This window comes from Liolophura sinensis, chromosome 11 (genome assembly GCF_032854445.1).
Source record: "Liolophura sinensis isolate JHLJ2023 chromosome 11, CUHK_Ljap_v2, whole genome shotgun sequence".
NCBI classification, from domain to species: domain Eukaryota; kingdom Metazoa; phylum Mollusca; class Polyplacophora; order Chitonida; family Chitonidae; genus Liolophura; species Liolophura sinensis.
The window spans coordinates 27,945,494-27,966,296 of record NC_088305.1 but is presented as its reverse complement, the minus strand read 5'-3'; the positions used below and the strand labels follow the sequence as shown (position 1 = coordinate 27,966,296).

The 20,803-nt window shown below is 39.4% G+C and overlaps 1 protein-coding gene across 1 annotated transcript; it reads left to right on the top strand.

Moving 5' to 3' along the window:
* Positions 1-773: 773 nt before the first annotated feature.
* Positions 774-18,813, top strand: LOC135477523 (glycoprotein-N-acetylgalactosamine 3-beta-galactosyltransferase 1-like). The gene is given in 7 exon segments (XM_064757660.1): positions 774-1,019; positions 12,863-13,315; positions 13,318-13,489; positions 13,491-13,509; positions 13,511-13,534; positions 14,513-14,739; positions 15,117-18,813. Coding segments are annotated over 7 exon segments (1,236 nt in total). The 5' UTR covers positions 774-781; the 3' UTR covers positions 15,220-18,813.
* Positions 18,814-20,803: the final 1,990 nt, after the last annotated feature.

Here is a 20,803-nt window from a genome sequence, read left to right as displayed (position 1 = left end):
TCACATATTATGCCGGCGGTAGCGTGGGAGTGGAGACTGGAGACATATTCAGGCTTAATTATTGTCAGTGGCGGATAGCGTCCATCTTTGACCGCGACCTTCGCGACCTCGCAGAATGCGAGTTTGTAACAATAGCGCAATCTTCGTTCGTCCGCGGCAGACGCGGAAAGCGTCCTTCCTTTCGCGTCCTTCTTAAAGGATCCGCGCCCTTTGAGCCCCCCCCCTCAAACCCCCTCCCCTCAATCCCCTCCCCGCGGCTCCCTGCTGAATTTGAAAACATGTAAAGGAGTAGTATGAACGATCATGGGATATATCTCCATCATTTCATCAAGAAGTAACAGATTATTTGAATCATAGAGAAATCGCAATTTTTTTAAAGCTAACATGAAAAGCTAGAGTTGGTACAGTAGCTGGGCTGTAAGTTAATTGCGCAGGCTAATTTCGCATTTTTCATTTCAGTTTGCAGATGATGTGATGAAGTAGTCTATGAATGTTCCAAGAGAACAATTTCCATTTCAGCTTAACTCCAAAGGGAGAAAACTGAGTGAGCACTACAATGTTAAATGAAGTTCTCTGTAATGTTAAATACATACACAGTACAAACCCAGAGAAGTTTTTCGCTAGTCGACACCCTCCCCTGTAGACCCTCTTCCTGAGCTGTGGAGTTCTCTACATTCAGAGGCAGGGAATAGTCGCAATAGGAGAGCAGCACTTGAACAACGCGATGTTGTAGCGATAGGCGTTGTGCGTGTTTTTGTCTCTGCACAAAAACGAAGAAAAGATGGCAAGTATGCCAAAAGGAAGTCTGGTGACTTTTACGGTTGGAATATCACTGGGTATCAGCATTACATACTTCTTGGCCGTGAGTAACCAGCTGGTGACGCCCAAACCTCGCGGAGCAGGGTTCGGTGCTGCTCAGTTCGTGCCGGACAACCCTCATGTTCACGGGCACTTGGATGGGGCTGAGGGCCCGGACACCGTCATGCGCTGGGAAGATTCAAACGCAGTAGCGCACGAAGGTAAACTTCATCACTGTCTCAGTGTCTGTCTTCTTGTTTGATCTGACCACTGGCCAAACGGACGATTAGCTGCCTGTAATTGAGTGTCCAAACACCTGTGATTTGTTAAAACTCTTGAAATTTTGTTGGGTGTCGAATCGGAGGCGAAAGTTTGAACAAAAATGCAACAGTGGCGGAAATGGGGGAAGAAATGATAACTCCGTTTTTGAAGCCTTGATTTTGTGGGCGTGGGTTTGTTTCTGAAGCATTGACAATGGGAGCAGTGTTTCCTGTACGGATACATGATCTGTCATCAGCTGTTCAAGCCACTTCTGCATATAAATGGAGTGCAAAATTTGTGCAGTACTATAACTATGAATTAAGTGCAAGCCATGCAGGCCTACACCAGAGTTAGACATAGTCCATCTAGCTAGAGCTGCTCAATACTAGCCTTGCCAGGGTGTTAAGAGATAACGTCTGTCCCCTCTTTCCCATAGGATTTACAGGGTGAAAAAAATAACACCTCAGCCCTCTAGTTAGGGACTAACCACTTGTCCAGATCAAGAGCCCTGTGTACCTGGTGTAATTTTGTAATAATTTAAATATAATTTTATTTGGGCATATGAGTCCCATGTTTGTTCCATGCGATGTCTGGTGTGCAATCAAGCATGTCGTGTGGATGTCTTTTTTGTGGACTTTGATGGACTTTGATGGAGATGTATGCATGGTTTTAAGCTGTGTTAAAAGTGTCTGACAGCGTTGCTGGTCGAGGTAGCTGTAGTTAGATTTTAAAAATAATTTAAACATATTAAAATCTTGAGTACCAATGGTAGTGTATGTGATTTTTATCATAAATATAGAACTTTTGGAAACAGAGAGTGCATATTGAAGAGCCTGAGTATATTTGGAAAACAAGGGTTACAACCCACAGTACATGCTATTGTTATGTGTTGGTGTCCAAGTCTCTCCCTATTAGCCTGATGACCTCTAACCCCTGACCTCTGATGGAAGACAGTACTACCCACCTCAGAAGCTAACCCCCCAGCACCATACCTAACACCCATCGTCCTAACAGAGGCTATTCCAGAGATTTGTATCCAAAAATCCATATTTGCTAATCATATCAAATACATGTAGCTTAAATCGTTGCCTGTCAGGAAAAATCAGACTTGCATGTGTCCTATTTATGGGGGAAGAAATGATAAAATAAAATTATTCTAAGGTTTGAAAAAGTTACAATGCATCTGGCATTATAAATCTTATGGACTTCATCACTGAGTTCGAATGGTAACATGTGCACAGATGAGAGGGATATTTTGTGAACGGTAATTATTTTATTGGTCTCCTATAATAGCAAAAATTTGTTAGTACAAGTGTGTGCGCTGATCAATTTTTCGCCCAAAATATCCTGTATAGCCTGTATTAATTCTTTATCCTAGCTTACATGTACATATATTTCTTAAGACTCCATTGATGATTACCCTGTATCCCTGGCCGTCTGCAGGACAAGCAGCTGCAGTGCTTCAGAGTTGCTTTTTGGTTGGACCAGAGAACACCCTTGACCCCACCCCATACCCTCCCCTCCCAATCCTATAAAACTTACTTTTCCATAGATCTGGGTTACTTGCATGTTCCCTTTAAACAATTGCAACAAATAGATAAGTGACAATCCCCTCCCTTCCCTGCAGTATTCCAATTTGCGTAAAACAAAAAGCCCTAGCTAAACTCATCCCACCCACCTGGAATTTAACCACAGTAAGTCCCTGTTCAGCCTCCTCGCACCACCCTCCAATATCCCCTTTCCCCACGCTGCAAGTTTGACCAGATGCTACAGCATTGCAGAGCTATGCATGCCTGGATACAAGCTTTAAACTGCACAGTTACACTCCGATAATGAAACTACCAGTATACAATTATCATCAAATTGATGGCCTAAAATGTTGCCAACTAACTTCACTTTCAGTTGCCCAAAAAATGTATCATCCACTCAGAGACAGATAAAAAATTTAATTTTTGAAAATATACAAGAGAGATAATGGTTTGGCAGTGTCCTATCACATTTAATAATTCTTTGTATTTGAGACCGCAGACATCAGGGTATTTGCTGACAAACTTACTCGCTCACGCACAGCGGTGAAAAGATTGTCTGAATATCTTGGGCATTAATGCAAATCTCTTCTTGACAGCCTTTGGTTTTGGTAAAGTTCATGTTTATATATATATGTGTATTGAGCACTTTGTTCTGTTGTCATACACACTATCATTTCTGGTTATTACCAGCTGTACTTTTCTGAATATCGTCCATTGTTGCTCATTTCCCTATTCCTTCCCATGTTATCTTTCACCTGGTCATCTGTTTGCCGCTGACTCATACATGTACAAGTAATGTGCCAGGATGTCTGGTGTATTGACTGCATGTACTAGTAAAGTGCCTGGATGTCTGCTGCACTGACTACATGTACCAGTAAATTGCCTGGATGTCTGCAGTACTGACCACATGTACTAGTAAAGTGCCTGGATGTCTGCTGTACTAACTACATGTACTGGTAAGGTGCCCGGGTGTCTGCTGTACTGACTACGTGTACTAGTAAAGTACCCGGATGTCTGCTGTACTGACTACATGTACTAGTAAAGCGCCCGGATGTCTGCTGCACTGACTACATGTACCAGTAAAGTGCCTGGATGTCTGCTTTACTGACTACATGTACTACTAAAGTGCTTGGATGTCTGCTTTACTGACTACATGTACTAGTAAAGTGCCTGGATGTCTGCTGTACTAACTACATGTACTGGTAAAGTGCCCGGGTGTCTGCTGTACTGACTACGTGTACTAGTAAAGTACCCGGATGTCTGCTGTACTGACTACATGTACTAGTAAAGTGCCTGGATGTCTGCTGTACTAACTACATGTACTGGTAAAGTGCCCGGGTGTCTGCTGTACTGACAGCATGTACTAGTAAAGTGCCCGGATGTCTGCTTTGCTGATTACATGTACTAGTAAAGCGCCCGGATGTCTGCTGTACTGACTACATGTACTAGTAAAGCGCCCGGGTGTCTGCTGTACTGACTACGTGTACTAGTATAGTGCCCGGATGTCTGCTGTACTGACTACATGTACTACTAAAGTGCCCGGATGTCTGCTGTATTGACTGCGTGTACTAGTATAGTACCCGGATGTCTGCTGTACTGACAGCATGTACTACTAAAGCGCCCGGATGTCTGCTGTACTGACAACATGTACTAGTAAAGCGCCCAGGTTTCTGCTGTACTGACTACGTGTACTAGTAAAGCGCCCGGGTGTCTGCTGTACTGACTTCATGTACCAGTAAAGTGCTCGGATGTCTGGTTTACTGACTGCGTGTACTACTAAGGTGCCCGAATGTCTGCTGTACTGACTACATGTACTACTAAAGCCTCTGGATGTCAGCTGTACTGACTACATGTACTACTAAGGTGCCCGGATGTCTGCTGTACTGACTACATGTACTACTAAAGCCTCTGGATGTCAGCTGTACTGACTACATGTACTACTAAGGTGCCCGGATGTCTGCTGTACTGACTACATGTACTGGTAAAGTGCCCGGATGTCTGCTGTACTGACTACGTGTACTACTAAAGCGCCTGGATGTCTGCTGTACTGACTACATCTACTAGTAAATCAGATCTTGGTCATGTTGGTCAATAATCTGCTGTGGCTTAAGCCTTGGATTAACTGTTATGTCTTAGACAAGACTTCCATTGTTTTTATGAAATTGGTGATGTGGTATTGATATTTATTAATAAGAATTCACTTAATGTAATAAGAAATCTGTATTTTCTACCAAAACCCTTTCAAAACTTGTGGGAATTTGAAAATAGGGGAAACAGATTGCTGAAGGATGTTTTGGACTGGATTTTTCGTGAAGGACAGTTGTACATTTTGATGAAGATGGATGGTTAATATCCTCTGATAACATGTATGTCAGTTCATTGTTGGCGATACACCCCAGAGTAGCATGACTGTCCTTCTCACAGTCTGTTATTCCAACTCTTGTGAGACTTCAGGGCAAGTGGGTAACCTGCACCTGGCTTGACGCAGCATTTCCTGCTCCATTGACAGTACAAGTATTTCGGGGGAAGGGTGGGGTGAAAGGAAACCGTAGCCGAGAACAATAACATTTTTTCAAGTAAAAACACAACTTAATGAGGTACATGATGTATATAATCCATGTGTTTAAGTTTCCAGTGTGATCAGTCAAATAATCTCAACAAAAACTTGAGTTTTCTAAATGTGTTCCCAAACTTAAACATATTAATTCACATTCATCTGGCATGAGAAGCGAGAAAGAGTAAATAACATCTTAGACTGCGGTTTGTTATAAAAAGCACATACAAAACATTTAGCAACAGAAAATGGAGCCAGAAGGCTGAGCTACCCATGCACATGTAGCAAGCAAAACCTGCTCTGGGTTTTATTTCTAGTTCAGAAATTCTGCAGTATTTACATGATTTATATGACTATATATGATTGATACTTTTTAGTTGGGTGTGCGTGTGAAAAACTTCACGTAAAATATTACATTAATGGGATGCTTTTTACATTATCGCTGTCAGTGTACGAAATGGCTAAAAAAAGACTCTATTCTTAATCAGCTCTACAGCTGTTTGTAATATTATAATGTAACAATATTGCCATTAATAATGCATAGGCTGGGTCAGGTCATGACGCCCTTACCAGCCCTTGTTTTACATGCAAATGACCGTACATGAATATGTACGATCAAAAACTCTGTTACAGCCACAAACAAAACTGTGAACTTATTTTTACATCAGCGTGTACGTGTGCATGATAGCGCATGATTTAAACGTCATGCATATTAACTTGCGATTTTATACAAGTATACATGTAATGCACATCCATTCAGAATGTAGGCAAACACGTGAAATGTGGCAATGTGAAATGTGGCAATGTGAAATGTGGCAATGTGGCATTAAACCGCAGTCATTCATTCATTTTATCTTAATGCTTTTGGCCACGATGCCACGTCAGCAATATTCCAGCCATGTAATGGTAACATTGTGTGTGTTTTTGGAATTCGGATATTGCACAAATCAGTAGATACTTACATGTAATGAGAAACATGCAGTCTCAGCTCCTTTTTTAACATGGAGAATTTAACAGGGCCCATTGTTTTTTTTAAACTGTATCAGCAGTTCTGTTATGCGCCACTCTTCTAGATAATTCCAATATAGTGTCACTCCAGATAGAGATCATCAGTCTGTGGCTAATCAGACAGCACTATATCTAGAGCCATTTTTGTTCTGAAAAAACTTTTTTTTGAGATTCCTTCTGAAGAACATATTTCTGTAGAGGTTTTGTTTGATTTTGGATGTTGCTACTGAAAACTGTATGGATTTCTGGTTGACACATCTTGTCTCCTAAATATCGCTGATATGGCATAAAACTGTCTATAATCATTCATTCTGCAATCTTAATAAAAGATTAAACTTCTTGTTTACTATTAAAGATTGATACATGTAGTGGTAAATGTTGCTAAATTAACAAATGGGAAGGTCTGCCAGCAACCTGCAGATGGTCATGGGTTTCGCCCAGGATCTGCCCGGTTTCTCCAACCATAATGCTGGCCGCAATCGTATAGTGAAATATTCTTGAGTCCGGCATAAAACACCAATCAAATAAATAAATAAATAAAAAATTAAATTCAACAACTTTCAAGTCCTGTCCACTGTTGCACTGTACGTATGTAGTTTGTTTGATCAAGAACTGTCCTGAGTTTTTCACACTTCTGTGTGCGTGATGGGAACAGGAAAGAATTTAAAACAATCTGAAAGAAAGAAAATCAGCCATTTTCAGCCATTTGCAGGATCAAGAAAAAGTGCAACTTAATCATGGATGAAATTTTAGGTCATAAGTGGGAAGGTCTGCCAGCAACCTGCGGATGGTTGTCAGTTTCTCCCGGGATTTGCCCAGTTTTCCTCCCACCATAATGCTGGCCACCGCTGTATAAGTGAAATATTCTTGAGTACGGTGTACTCAAATAAATAAATAACTAAAAAATTTTAGGTCATTCAGCATACTTTTGCAGGGCCAAATATAAGGATATTTTGATACCTTTCAGAGTTGCACAAATTACAGCATACCCTTAAAAATCTCCTGTTACAGGGAACATTGTCTGATAAGTTTTAACTTCATTGTTTGAAACATTTCACTGCGTCCATACTGACTGTACAAAGACTCCTCATTAATTTTAAAACTTATGTCGGGTAGAGAAGATATTGATTTCATATGGGGTACAATCTGAAACTGTTTTAGTCCAAATTAGCCTACTGAGTGGGTGCTCAAATTAGAAAGCTGTATTGGGCCCTGTTTCTTTTTTGTGTGAATACAAGAAGAATCCTTCTGGTGTTGGAAGTCAAGGTCTGTGTAGAAGGCTTATTATACAGCCGCCTGTGTACATGTTGCTTGTAGAAAATGGTTCTCTTAGCTTCTGATGATTTTTTCTCACGACCTGACTCTTGTCAACTGATGACTGTAGTGTTGGGGGGTGTTGGGGGGTGGCGGGAGGATGATGGGGAAGAGAGGTGAAACAGATCTGGGTTATGACTAGGTTGTTTTTTTTCCCCATAAGGCCACATCGATTTCAATTGCTGATTTACAGGCAGAATATGTCTTTTTCCTGTGTTAAAGGACGATCTAAAAATAATCTGCCCCCAGTTTCACAAATATGTTGTACATGTTTGATAATCGCACATGTAGAACAATGGTACGGTGATGGTCACGTACAAAATATCGTACGACAGATGAAACTGGGCCATGGACTACTTTTTTGGGTTGAAGAGATTTATTTGATCAGAAGGCTTTGAGAAAAAAACCTAGGAAAGTCATAAAAATATCAAGTTCGTTACAGAATTAAATGGTTCATTGAAAGTTTTGTTTTTATTCGATTGTAGGAGTGTTTAATGTGGACTTTCCCATAAAGCACAAAGTTAAACTGGTGTGGCCTAAGGTCTAGCAGAAAAACAGACATGTTTGAGAGCTCTGATTCAGTCATTAGGCTGGCTTGACACAGGATTTCCTGGTATCATTCTCTTCTATGTGCTACTCTTCCCTATTTTTCTTGTTCAATTTTATACCACATATAATCATTAACTCTTTATGGATTTAATTTGCTTTCGTGTTTTAAGCTCTGCCTGGTTCCTTCCCACCATAATGCTGGCTGAAGTCATTTTTGAAATATTCTTGAGTATGGCGTAAACACCAATCAAGTAAATAAATAAAATCTGTTTGTGTTTTAAGCCATTAAACAACTTCTTGAACAGCTTCACACTGTAGAGGAATAAAGTAATGCCAGTGAAATTCATTTTTTACATGTATGTAGGATGTTTTTCCATACTTCAGAGACGGACAAAAAAGAGCATGTTGTATCCCAGCTCTGACAGATGAACATTGATTTATTAATTTAATTTTATTTTATTTAGTGATGATAACCCGAAGTGAGTTGGTCACTAGAGGATTTGTTAAAGTAAATTATTCAGACCTTAACAAATGAATTTCTTTATTTGACATAAACGGACGCCTTTTTGTGGACTTCTCGATTATTCAGGACATCTTGATGTTAGGACTGTGTTTCATGGCCCTGTTTACCTGTGATAGGAATCTTTATGAATTTATATTAAATGACTCTGCCTGTCAGCCTGTCCATTTTTGGCATTTTATTTTTTGACTTTGGCCATTCACTTAATGAATTACTTGGCATGTGCAAGAACCCATCAACTTTTTGTAGAAATGTATGTGGCAGCTATTGCAAGTTTAGGCTTGTTTATCAGCTGCCAGGATTGCCCAAAATTCCCGGTAATGACTGCTTTGGGGCCTGCTATGAAAACAGTCTTAAGAAGAAACAAGCAATTAACCGATAGTGGCCTGCCTGTCTGCTACAGAAATAAAGTTAACTTAAAAAAACAGAGTACTCTTTTGAAGATGCAACAAATAGTTACCCATAATGGCCTACATGTACATGTCTGTTACAAAAACAAAGTTCATTGAAAAAATCTGTTGTGAGTCCACATCAGACAGAGAACTTGAGAATGTGGTAAATGTTGAAGCTAAAATAATAGTTTGATTCAGTGGCAGCCAAGCTGTGTATTAGCTTGAAGCTAAACTCTTCCAAAGATCTCTTTGATGTTACTGTACCCGGAAACAAAAGAAAACCGGTAATTACTGGTTTATGGTGGGTGGGAAGAAAAAAAGCAGCAAAGCGAAAATGAGATGTAGTAAGTGAATAACAGAAGGCGTAATTTGTCATTAGAGGAACATAGACGGTCTTGGAGGTCACTAGACTCCTCCAAGGGCATAAACAGATCCAATATGCACCCAGTCCTATAAGACAGATGCTAATTCAATCCAAACCCAAGTGTTTGTTTATTTGATTTGTGGCCTCTGTTGGTACACATGTGTCTTTGTACTGTATGTGAGGTCAGGTCAAATAGGGACAGAGGCCTATACCTCTATGTATCTTGTTTGAAGGAAGGGGTGGGCTGGAACACAGCTTTAACATGCCAGTGAAACCTGGTAAGACATACAAGTAGGGTGGGGCAGAGTTCTGTGGGGTGGGCTGTGCTCTGAGAATCATTAGAGGATTTGAGGTCAGATAAGGTTTAAACATCTGTCTACAGGGTGTGTCTATGCACATCCCTGACAGCAAGCATCAGGGTGTGTACATGTAGATATCATGCATGCTTTGTTTAGTAGTTTTTATCATTTTGTGATAAATACAATGCCAGGTGCCGATTTTTTTCCTGGCTGTAAAGTCAACATATAGCCTATGGAAAGTACATGTGTGCTTAGATAAAGGGTAATCTGAGACATGTGCACCAAAATGAATATTTGAAAAGAAAATTGGGGGTATAAATTTGTTTTATTTCTCACATTGACCATAAACTTAGAGTTGCTTTTCGTGAATTTTTTAAGAGCAGTGAAATTGTCCAACCCATACCACCCACCCTCCCATTTTTTAAATACACATATAATAGTGTGTAAATGCAGATTTGCATTTTTTTAGGCAGCAACTAAGCCTTTTTTTTCTGGTGACCCTCCTATTACAATTTCCAACTTTATCCTCCTATATAATGAAAAAAAAACAAAATTACCATACCAAGCTTTTATACCTAGAGTGGCGTTAAGGAAATTCCTTTGTTTAACTCAGGTTTGAGCTTTAATATGAACACTAATACAGGAGTTTCGAGTTTTAATTTGTAGAGGGTAAAAACAGTTCTTGTGTATGATGTGACCGAGGAAAACTGTTAGGCAACTTCTATAGACTTAAATTTACCTATTACTTGTCCCACCGTGTTCCAGAGGCACAGATAACTCCTCTTTCCTTAGAAACTTCGCAAGTTCACAAATGCTCAGTTCCTCAATTTTCACCATCATTTGTCTACTCCAAATAACTCTTTGTGTAGCTTTTGTCAGATTTCCATGTTATAGTAAATGTGGATAACACAATAGTTGCCTAACATTTTTGACAGGTCCCGTAATACAGTGGGACTTTTTTTTACCTTTAGCTAAAAAAAAAAAGAGTTGGAACTTGAAACTCCCCTATCGAGGATCTGTGTAGTAACAATGACATTGAAGGTACAACACTTAAATGATGTTGACAGGCTACCTCTGCATGTAATCAGCTACATTTATGTTGACAACCTTTGTTGACATCAAAATTCCAATCACCAGTCTCATCATGAGATTCCAGAGGTACAATTTTAGAGGTACAATTTATACCTCTTTTCTTTAGGAATTTCTTAGTCCTGCAATGTTCATCTCCTCACTTTTCTTCTGTTTTCTTTTTTGAAACACTTTTGCAGAGGCCCATGTTGTAGTAAATGTGATGAAGATAGCTGTGCAGCATATTTGACGGCCACATGATACAGTAGGACCTGGTTTTTACCTTTAATGATAAAAGAGGTTGAGCACAAAACTCCCCTATTATTTCCCGATGACCAAATTCTCAGCTGTTGGATTATTTGTGAACCCCTGTGCCTGACTTCGGATGATTGGATAGAGGTACACTATACAGGTAGGAGGGGAGCTTTGTGGCCCAGGTGGTGAACATGCCACCGTGGCGCAAAGACACAGGTGCCTCTCACCAATGTGGTCGCCGTGAGTTCAAGACCCAGCTCATGCTGGTTTCCCTCTGGCTGTACATGTAAAGGTCTGTCAGCAACCTGCATGCGAGTTTCTTCCCGTCGTAATGCTTGATTGCTGCCGTACAAGTGAAATTATTCTTGATTTATGGCGTAAAACAAATAAGTTAATTTTGGTGACCATCAAGAATAGCCTATTAGCACACTGGTACATGTAACAGCTATTTAGCTTGTGTGATGGAGTAAGGTGAGAGGGTATTATGAGAGGGGTCGGATGCTGTCGTTGGTAGTCTCAGTGACAGTGTCGAGTTGGTTTTAAGTTTTTGGCCAATCATAGGGTTGCAGTGCCTACCCTTAGTACACCCATAGGATAGGGAATCATTGAATGAGGGAAGTCTTTTATGTACCTCATAGCCCACCATGTTTCTCAGCTATTCACAGGTGTTGCGATTGCCTCCCATAGTACATGGGTTGCCAAATGCAGCTCGTGATTTACCTATCACAGACATCTGTGGTAAATTTGTATAGTAACTACCTACAGTTTTTGTCCACCACAAGTGATTTACAACTCCATAACATATGAAGCCGCTGGTCTGCAAGTCCTACCCATACAATAAACAGCCATAGTTGTGACAGTATAATAATTTTAGTCCTTCTTGTTGTTTATTGGCAAGATCTTGGCACTGTATAATTAGAGGATAATATCTGCATATGACTGTGTCAATCATTCTACTTTTTTGGCGGGGGTTAGAGATCAATATTTAAATGTATCGCATGACTTGAACATTTGCATACTGCTCAGTCAGGCGCTACCGGTATTCTCTGGATGCCTTTTCCCTCAAGCTGTTACACATTTCATCCCTTATTGCTGATGAGAGCAATTGTTACTTGTGGATGTATTTTTAGACAACAGCTTGTATTTACATATAGATCTGACAGGTGTTCAGCATTCACATCTTTCAGCGCCCCTGTTGCATTCACATCTGTTAACGCCCCTGTTGCATTCACATCTGTCACTGCCCCTCTTGCATTCACATCTGTTAACGCCCCTGTTGCATTCACATCTGTCAATGCCCCTCTTGCATTCACATCTTTCAACACCCCTGCATTCACATCTGTCAACGCCCCTGTTGCATTCCTGTCAACACCCCTGTTACACAGGATTAAGCAAAAGTGTGACCAGTGACGTTGAATGAAGAGCAATGAACATCACTGCATTTTTGCACCAAGACATGGTGCTAGGAGGCATGTAATAAAAATCTTTATGCCACAGATGGTGATAAATGGTGAGATGTACCTATATATCAACAAGCAAGTTACATACTATATGTCCTTTTGCTACATTTTATTGTGAAATGGGTCATGTTGACACCATTGCTTATGATGCTTTCATTGAAAATTTGAGGGCCATTGATCTAATTACATGTATATCATAAAAGTTAGTTCTTCTTTATGTTATATACACACTGTACGTAGATGATTTTTGTAGGATTGTATATAGGTCAGAGATGTTTTGGTTTTTCAGGTTTAACTTGAGGTTTTATTCTTTTAACTAGATTAAAACATGTATGTCTATTCATTTGAATTTGGATATATTCTCATTGTCACATCAAAAAGAACATTGCTTGCTTCAAATATGTTCTCAGGATATTGCTGACTTGGCGTTATAAGCCACATTAAGAGTCATTAAGAGTTCTGTATTTTCTTTTCTTTTTACCCTTTTGCAGAAGAGTCCTCAGCAGAAGCTGTCAGATTGTCTCATGAGGTGCGGGTTCTTTGCTGGGTTCTTACTCAGCCAAAGAACCACAAAACCAAGGCGGTGCATGTCCAGGCCACGTGGGGCAAGCGGTGCAATCTGCTGGTCTTCATGAGTTCGGTGGACGATCCTGATCTTCCTGCCGTCAGCTTACAGGTGTCCGAGGGAAGAAATAATCTCTGGGGCAAGACCAAAGCAGCGTACAAGTACGTCTACGAGAATTACAAGGACAAAGCCGATTGGTTTCTGAAAGCAGACGATGATACGTATGTTATCGTGGAAAATCTGAGGCTGCTCCTAAGCAAGTGGGATCCCAAGAAACCGGTGTACTTTGGGAAGCGGTTTAAACCGTATGTGAAGCAAGGATACATGAGCGGCGGTGCTGGATATGTCCTGAGCAAAACCGCTGTGGAAAAGTTTCTGACGCTTTGAACGAAGGTTCGACATGTCGCCAGGACACTGGTGGCTCGGAGGATGTGGAAATCGGACGATGTCTTGAGAAGGCGGGTGTTGTTGCAGAGGACAGCCGGGATGAGCTTGGGCGTGAGAGGTTCCACCCATTCATTCCTGAACATCACCTGATCCATGGTCTCATTCCAAACAAACTGGTATTGGACCTTACAGTTACTACCCTCCGAAAGATGTAAGTCAGTTTTTAAAATTGACCCCGCATATATTTCTCACAACTCTTCATATCGCACTATTGTGAACTTGTTAAAGGGAGGGATATTAAATTTGAGACTATCAGTACATGAGTTTTTTTTGATTTTTGTGCAATAATGGCTCCAAATCTAGTCCGATTGCAACAAAATTATATGTACAGATTTGTTTTGATGCCCATGGTCGAAAACAAGCTTTATCTGTGCATGGGTTTTGCGTATTTATAGGGTGAGCTATAAATTCTATAATTTGCTTGTTTTGTTAAAAGTGGTTCATGCATGTAGGTCATGGCTATCAGTGGTGTAGTTTGTTCTTTGATCTGGTCAGCTGCGGCCGCTGGGGGAAGATTCAGTGGACTCCACAGCAGGGATTAACCAGAAATGTGAAATAGGGTATCCAAACATCCCGTTTTGATGCTATTTTGTTATAACAGGGTGTCCAGATTTTATTTTCTCCTATCTCTTCCATGTTAAAAGTGCTGAAAACAAGGTGTCCAGATAGCACCAGTTTTCTATTTCACCCGTCCACTCAGACTAATGGACGGGTAGCTGGCTAGCCCTATACTCCTTAGGGATCAGTGTGACGTTATAAGTTTTTGCTCGGAAAATTGCCAAAAGTCAGTAAGAAGCTGTAACACAGGCCATTGACTAACATCAAGGTCTTGGAAATGGACAAGTCGTCAGTGGCCCACAATCTCTTCTGAGACTTTCAAACCTCTCACATACCAGATATCAGAGTGACCCTGATGGTACGGCGCTTTCATGAAACTTTGTATCTTGTGGACAAAGATTATTAGCCATTTTTTCATGCTGTAGCTCCGTAGTATGGTATTTATGCAGGAAAATTTGCAGACTAAGTTGTGCGAAAGTTTACCCAGAATTTATCTATTATCTTGAAAATTGTCGTTGTTGTAAAAATGTAAGCATGGTGTTGTAATTGGTTGTTCATGTTTTTGTTTCAGGGCCCGGAATGCTGCAGTGATCATTCCATCACGTTTCACTACGTCCCGCCAAACATGATGTACGTTCTTGAATACTTTGTCTATCATTTAAAACCTTACGGCCACAGTGTGGGAAAATACTGCAGTGCATCTCCAGAAAACAAGGTTGACAAACTCTCTCCAGTCCAACAGATCACCCAAGAAACCAATGCTAACCAAACATCACAGAAGAGTGGTAATGAAGGGAGGTAACACAAGCTTTTTGCCATATTTTGTGTCTCGTGTGTATGTATTTACTTGTACATATTTATATAAAGATCAAAAACCTGAAAATGTGATTAAATGCCTGTGATGATTGATTTGATCAAATCAGAAACGTGCTATTTTTTGTAAAGATAAATTTGCACGATGTAAATGATATATTTAAATCATTGAATCAAACGTGACCCACTACTCACAGTTCAAAATGATCTTTTCCTCTGATAATTGTTTGTTCCTTTTTCATCTTAGTAAGTTTTAAAAGGAAAGTTGAAATGCTAATTGTCATTGCATATCAAAAGAAACTGTGCAAATTCTTTTTAGCAATACTTTACGTAATAGTTTCAGAACTTTTTTTACTCTGCAGACTAAGATATTTTAAGAATTTTGTGCCACCGATGGGTTTACCAAGTCCACTTCACTTGACATTGATGGTGTATGATCCATTTGTGAATAGAAATCACGTGTAAATGTACAGGATTTTTGGTGTTTGCAAACAACGACCGTGTAAGACCTAAAAATTAAGATGGCCACTTTTCTGAGGAGATAAAAAAGTGGTTGCTCACAGTATATTCTCAACTGACCTCCATAATCTACGTGTGTGTGTGAATTCTACGAAGGATTTTTGCCCAGTCTTTTCCTGTCGTGTTTACATGCAGTTTATTTGGATGCATTGCGAGAGTATTGTTGTGTCATTTTCGTTGTTTATGTAAAACTGTTGATAAAGACATTGTCCCCCACTGATAAACCTGACTACCATCGTATTGAAGTGAAAAATTCTACAGTATTCTATGACTGTCACAATAAACATTTACATTACATGTCAAAGGTTTAGATTTTTGTAGACAAAACAGTGCTCAGTGTTTGGGAAATTCTTTTTGTATGTTTGCAGAATAATACCTGAATACACATTACACGTGAACCTCACAATATTTTCTTACAAAATTGAAAATTAAAGTAAAAAACATGTATCTTTTCTACACATACATGTATATGTAACTGGCCTCTACGGTTGTCACAATGGTCCATAAATTCCACATTAGAATGACAGCATTTGAACGCATTTAATTCAGAGAAAAAACATTCTGAGAAAATAAATAAATTGTTTTATACATTCTTGTCACTGGTCCTTGTGCTGGCGCGTACATTGTTACGACAATGGAGTGACGTCACAGTGCAGAGTGACGTCACAGTGCAGAGTGATGTCACAGTGCAGAGTAACATCACAGCGCAGAGTGATGTCTTCGCTTTACAGCATCTTTTAACTTGGCAGTTTTCACATTTTTTTTTACCAGCAGAATGCTATTAATCTTTTAAGATTTAATACCCAAACCCATCCAATACTATAATTCAGAAGTTTAATCTAATCCTTTTGATTAACTTTCTGTATTTTATATACTACCCCATGTTAAAAATTGTCATTTTTGAGCCATTGATCTTCATGGTTTTGCTGAAATGTTTGTTTTTCAAAGCAGAGCAACATTTACAAGAGAGCTACAGACTAGAATGTCCTTTAAACTAAAAAGGAATACTCGCACACAGATGTTTATCTTTTTGCGTAATTTTATTTTGTAAAATGCCTGGGTTTTGCATTTGTATACGTGCTTTACTTCACATCCCACCAAACAAATCACTATATTTCACCTGAAGTTTAGCATTTCTCAAGTGACACATTTTGCTTGATCCTGATTGATTCATCCACCTTATTTGGCCACTTAAAAAATGGTGTTTTTTTGTGAAGTTAAATTTCTTATCAGAAAAACCGAAGTGTTGGCATCAAAGGTGTCATTTTTGATTCCTTTGTGGGCTGTGTTTGTACATTTTACTGTCCAGATTTTAGGTGAAATGCAGAACAAAGATGTATGCAAATTTGAGCCAAATAATCAGGTGCATGAACAGATGAGTTCTGCTAAGCTGTTAAGCTGAGTTTTCTTCAGTTTATTGGGTTGACTGTATTTTATTTATGATGGCAGGTTATCTTTAGTTCAGGGTATAAAATGTCACCGAAAACTTAAATCCACTGTGATTCAAATAAAATAACTACAACGGTGTGTATCCTTAAATTACCTTTAATTTTATTACCTTCAGAATGAAATTTGTGATTTTATTGCATGTCTAGAGTAGCCTTTTGTTGATTGAAATGTCATTCTTTGTTTTTGCCTGTTGTAAAATTACAGAAAATCTCTCATTAATTAAGTAATCATTAAATTGTTTTGTATGTGACAAAATTGTCTCGATTTGGATAACCTTTAACCTTTTGTTAGGAAATATTTCTTTAACCTTTTTATCAGAAGTATTCCTTTAACCTTTTGTTCAGAAATATTCATTTAACCTTTTGTCATAAGTATTCCTTTAATCTTTTGTTCAGAAATATTCCTTTAACCTTTTGTTCAGAAGTATTCCTTTTACCTTTTGTTCAGAAATATTCTTTTTACCTTTTGTTCAGAAGTACTTTTGAGAGGAGATCTGTATCTGGGCATGTGTAGTCTCATGAAAGCTTCTTTATTCATGGAAGTTCTGTGTGGTCTCGCTCATGCACATACGGAAAGTTGGGCAAATCCAGTATGTTCTCAATATATAAAAACAGTAAGCTTTATTTGTTTTCTGTAAAGTCTTTTGAGTCTTTTTTTGGCAATAAGCGTAAGTCTCAGTAGTTTATTTTATACATCTAGATTAGAGGAAGAATTTTAGCATTTGCAAAGTGCAACCTCAAGTATATGCATGGGAAAACCTGTGCAACTTCCAGGAATGCAGGAAGACCTCGAAGTCATATATCTGAAAGTCTGGTAACAGATCCCACTGTGTTCATTTATATACTTGTGTGTTCAGTTGATGTCGAAAGCAAACAAGTCCTTTCTTATGTACTTTATATTTATCTTATTTATAGGTGCTTGCATTAAGACATTTAAATTGTTTTGAAGCAGTAATTTTAACTTTTTTAATTGTAAACAAAAATCAGTCTACTTTCAATATATTTATTACAGTATCAAGCAAATCAGGATCTAGTCTTTGTTCGTATTTGTGGCCTTTGTCCTTTTTTCGCCCCAAAAGCTGAGTTTTTAAATTATGTATACTCTTTACAGAAGGTGAATTAACACTGTATTATTTTATGTGCAATTTATGGCAGAAGTAAATGTATAGGGAAAGAATGGCATCAACATTCTTGGAAAACGTAAGATATTATAAAATCATCAATGTCACATCAGGATTTAATTCCTAGTCCTGCACCTGACAGTGTTTCTTCATTCCTTTTTTTTTGTTTGTTCCTTTTTTGCCATTGATTATATGCTGCTAGTGTATAGCTTGATAGTCAGATATTGAATATTGCGAGTGCTGCACAAATATTGCCTTTCTTCATATAACTGATGTTTTTTTTTTTTGTTTTCCAGGATTTTTTAGTTCTTGTATAATAATTGTGGTGATAGTTTAGCCCAATGAATTAGACCTAGTATGTTAATGATACCTTGTATCGAATTGTTAGGTCTAATTCGTTAGGCTAGTGAAAGTTCTGTACTGTGCTACAAATAAAATACCACCGCAGAAGTTGAAATACAGAAAGCAGGGTACCAAGGAAGTATTAAAATGAGTTAATCAAGTCATTGAAAGTTAGCCAATATTATTAACTTTTATTTCTTTTTAAATTCAGTTTTGCACGTGTGTCTATACTTCATGTAGAGAATGTTCACATTGCTTGTACTACCTACACGTGTAAGAATGGAGCTAAAAGCCTTTCTGTTTCCTTGCTGTCAAGCGCTGGTCACAGTCGGTCGTTTATATACAGCAATTTTAGGTTAAGCATTGTTCATTAAAACAGATGTTAAGATTTTCCTTTTCATGTTAAAAATGTGTTCACAATTTGTTTTCTTTCGTGTAAAGCTTGTCTTGTGATATAAAGTCATACAAACCTTGTGGTTTCATCGTCTACATCCCATATCTTTGTGCTCTGTGTGGATACCAGTGTCTTGTATATTCGTGTCACGTTACATGACGCCGTGTCTGTGTGTCTGATAATCAAAATGCCAGTTTAGATTACATTGTGTCAATAAAACAAGAAAAATAATCTGCCTCACAATACTGAGTGGTGGTTACTTTTTTTACTGACCGAACTGCTGGTGACGATTCTCACTATTCTGTACGACGGCCCAGAAGTTGGAAATCACGTGATCGCCCTATCGTGGGCGAAATCAAAATGGCCACCTCATGTTGAGGCCTAGGGAAAACGGCCCATGTTTTCCATTCCGTCAGTGACGGGTAGGCCGTGGATGTGCAAAGAAAGATTATCTCTGCAGAAATACCTCAGACAATCTGAAAAGCTGAAAGTTATACAAATCCAACCAATACACCATATTGACAGCGATTCAAAATTGAGCCTTTTTCTATTATATAACACTACGAAGACCATTTTCGCCCACGCTCTAACTTCCGGGACGTCTATCAGAATACCAGAAATCCTATACCTTTATTTCTCCAGGGCTGACTTTCTTTTTTTCTCCCGCCTAGTCTCATCCAATCCTGCGCGAACTGACGAGACTTCCGAAGTGGCGACTCGGCTTAATAAACGTTTACATTATGAAGGTGCGGGTGACGGAAGTACTCTTTTTGTGACCGGTTAGTGCGACCGCATACCGCATGGTAAACAGGGGGACACGTGTTCAGAGACATGCAAATCATACATCTACAACTTGTAGGCCCTTCTTCCCCGACTTTGTTCTCAGCATAAAGGGGTGTGCAGTGCTTGACCGAGAAATTTCGGCCCAAAAGTGCATTTTTACAGGCAAATAAAGGTCATAAATATTCATGGTGCAGAAACGTAATTATATTTAGCAATATATGGGATTTCATCTTGCATTCAAAACAAACCTGAAAACACCTTGGTGTGTAGCTAAATTTTAGGTGAAATACGGTAGGTCAGGTACTAGTTAGCATATACTGTCACAGGGTATAGCCGGGAATGTAGATGTATGTTGTCTTCGATGGGCCGAGGTGATTAGCGTGCCAGCGCGGCGCAATGACCCTTGAGCCTCTCATCAATGCGGTTGCTGTGAGCTCGTCAAGCTCTAGCTGGTGTCCTCTCCAGCCGTACGCGGGAAGGTCCTCCAGCAGCCTGCAGATGGTTATGGGTTTCCCCCGGGTTCTGCCCTGTTTCCTCCCACCTTAATGCTGGCCGCCGTCGTATAAGTGAAATATTCTTGTGTACGGCATAAAACACCAATCAAATAAATAAATACACTGTAAGCTGGCTGCCTGTTAAACTCTAGAACGCACGAGGTGCAGGTTCAAACCCGGTCTTGGGCCGTGAATTTGTCAGTTCATCCACTCTGATTGCTTGTGATTGGGGTAATGGTGACTAAATTTGTACGTCACGTGGCAGTGTTCGTCATTAACATGCAAAAGGCCGGTCGGTCGTTCATAACCCGGGCACACGCTCCCTAACCCCTCATTTATCGCGTTAACCTCCAATGAAATAAATGAATAAATCTTTGTGGATCTATATAGTATAGCTAGACCTATATGACGGAGATATACACAAGGTAACATATAAATTAAATAGCCAGTTGATCCATCAACAGATACAGCTTCCCTGGGCCTGCGCAACCTTTCTAATCTCACAGCACTCTCGGACTTCCGCAGGACCAGACAACACTGCGTCCATACAAGATTTCAGGATTCGTGAACAAAACTGCTCTTCATTTCCTGTCTGTCATCTGTGACGCTGTTCGCGGGCTGCACTTTTACGGTTTGAAAATCCTCAAGTTGTGGAACGTTGCCTTTGATCTGAGAACAAACATCTTCCGAGCCGCACCAGCCTGGGATCCATGTATGGCCCTTTCACCTTCGCGTTGTTAAAGTAGCAAATAAGATAAATTTAGCCTTGGAAAGCTTGTGGACACAGCCTTAACTCTTGTGTCCACCTTTGCTTTTTTTAGCCCACGTAACAATATCTTTTTTTTTTTTTTTTTTTTTTTGTGGCAAATTCTTTTGTCAATTTTTTATGCAAGAGGAATTTATCCGGCGGGTGACATTGATTGAGCAAGGCTGAATATTGACCATTCA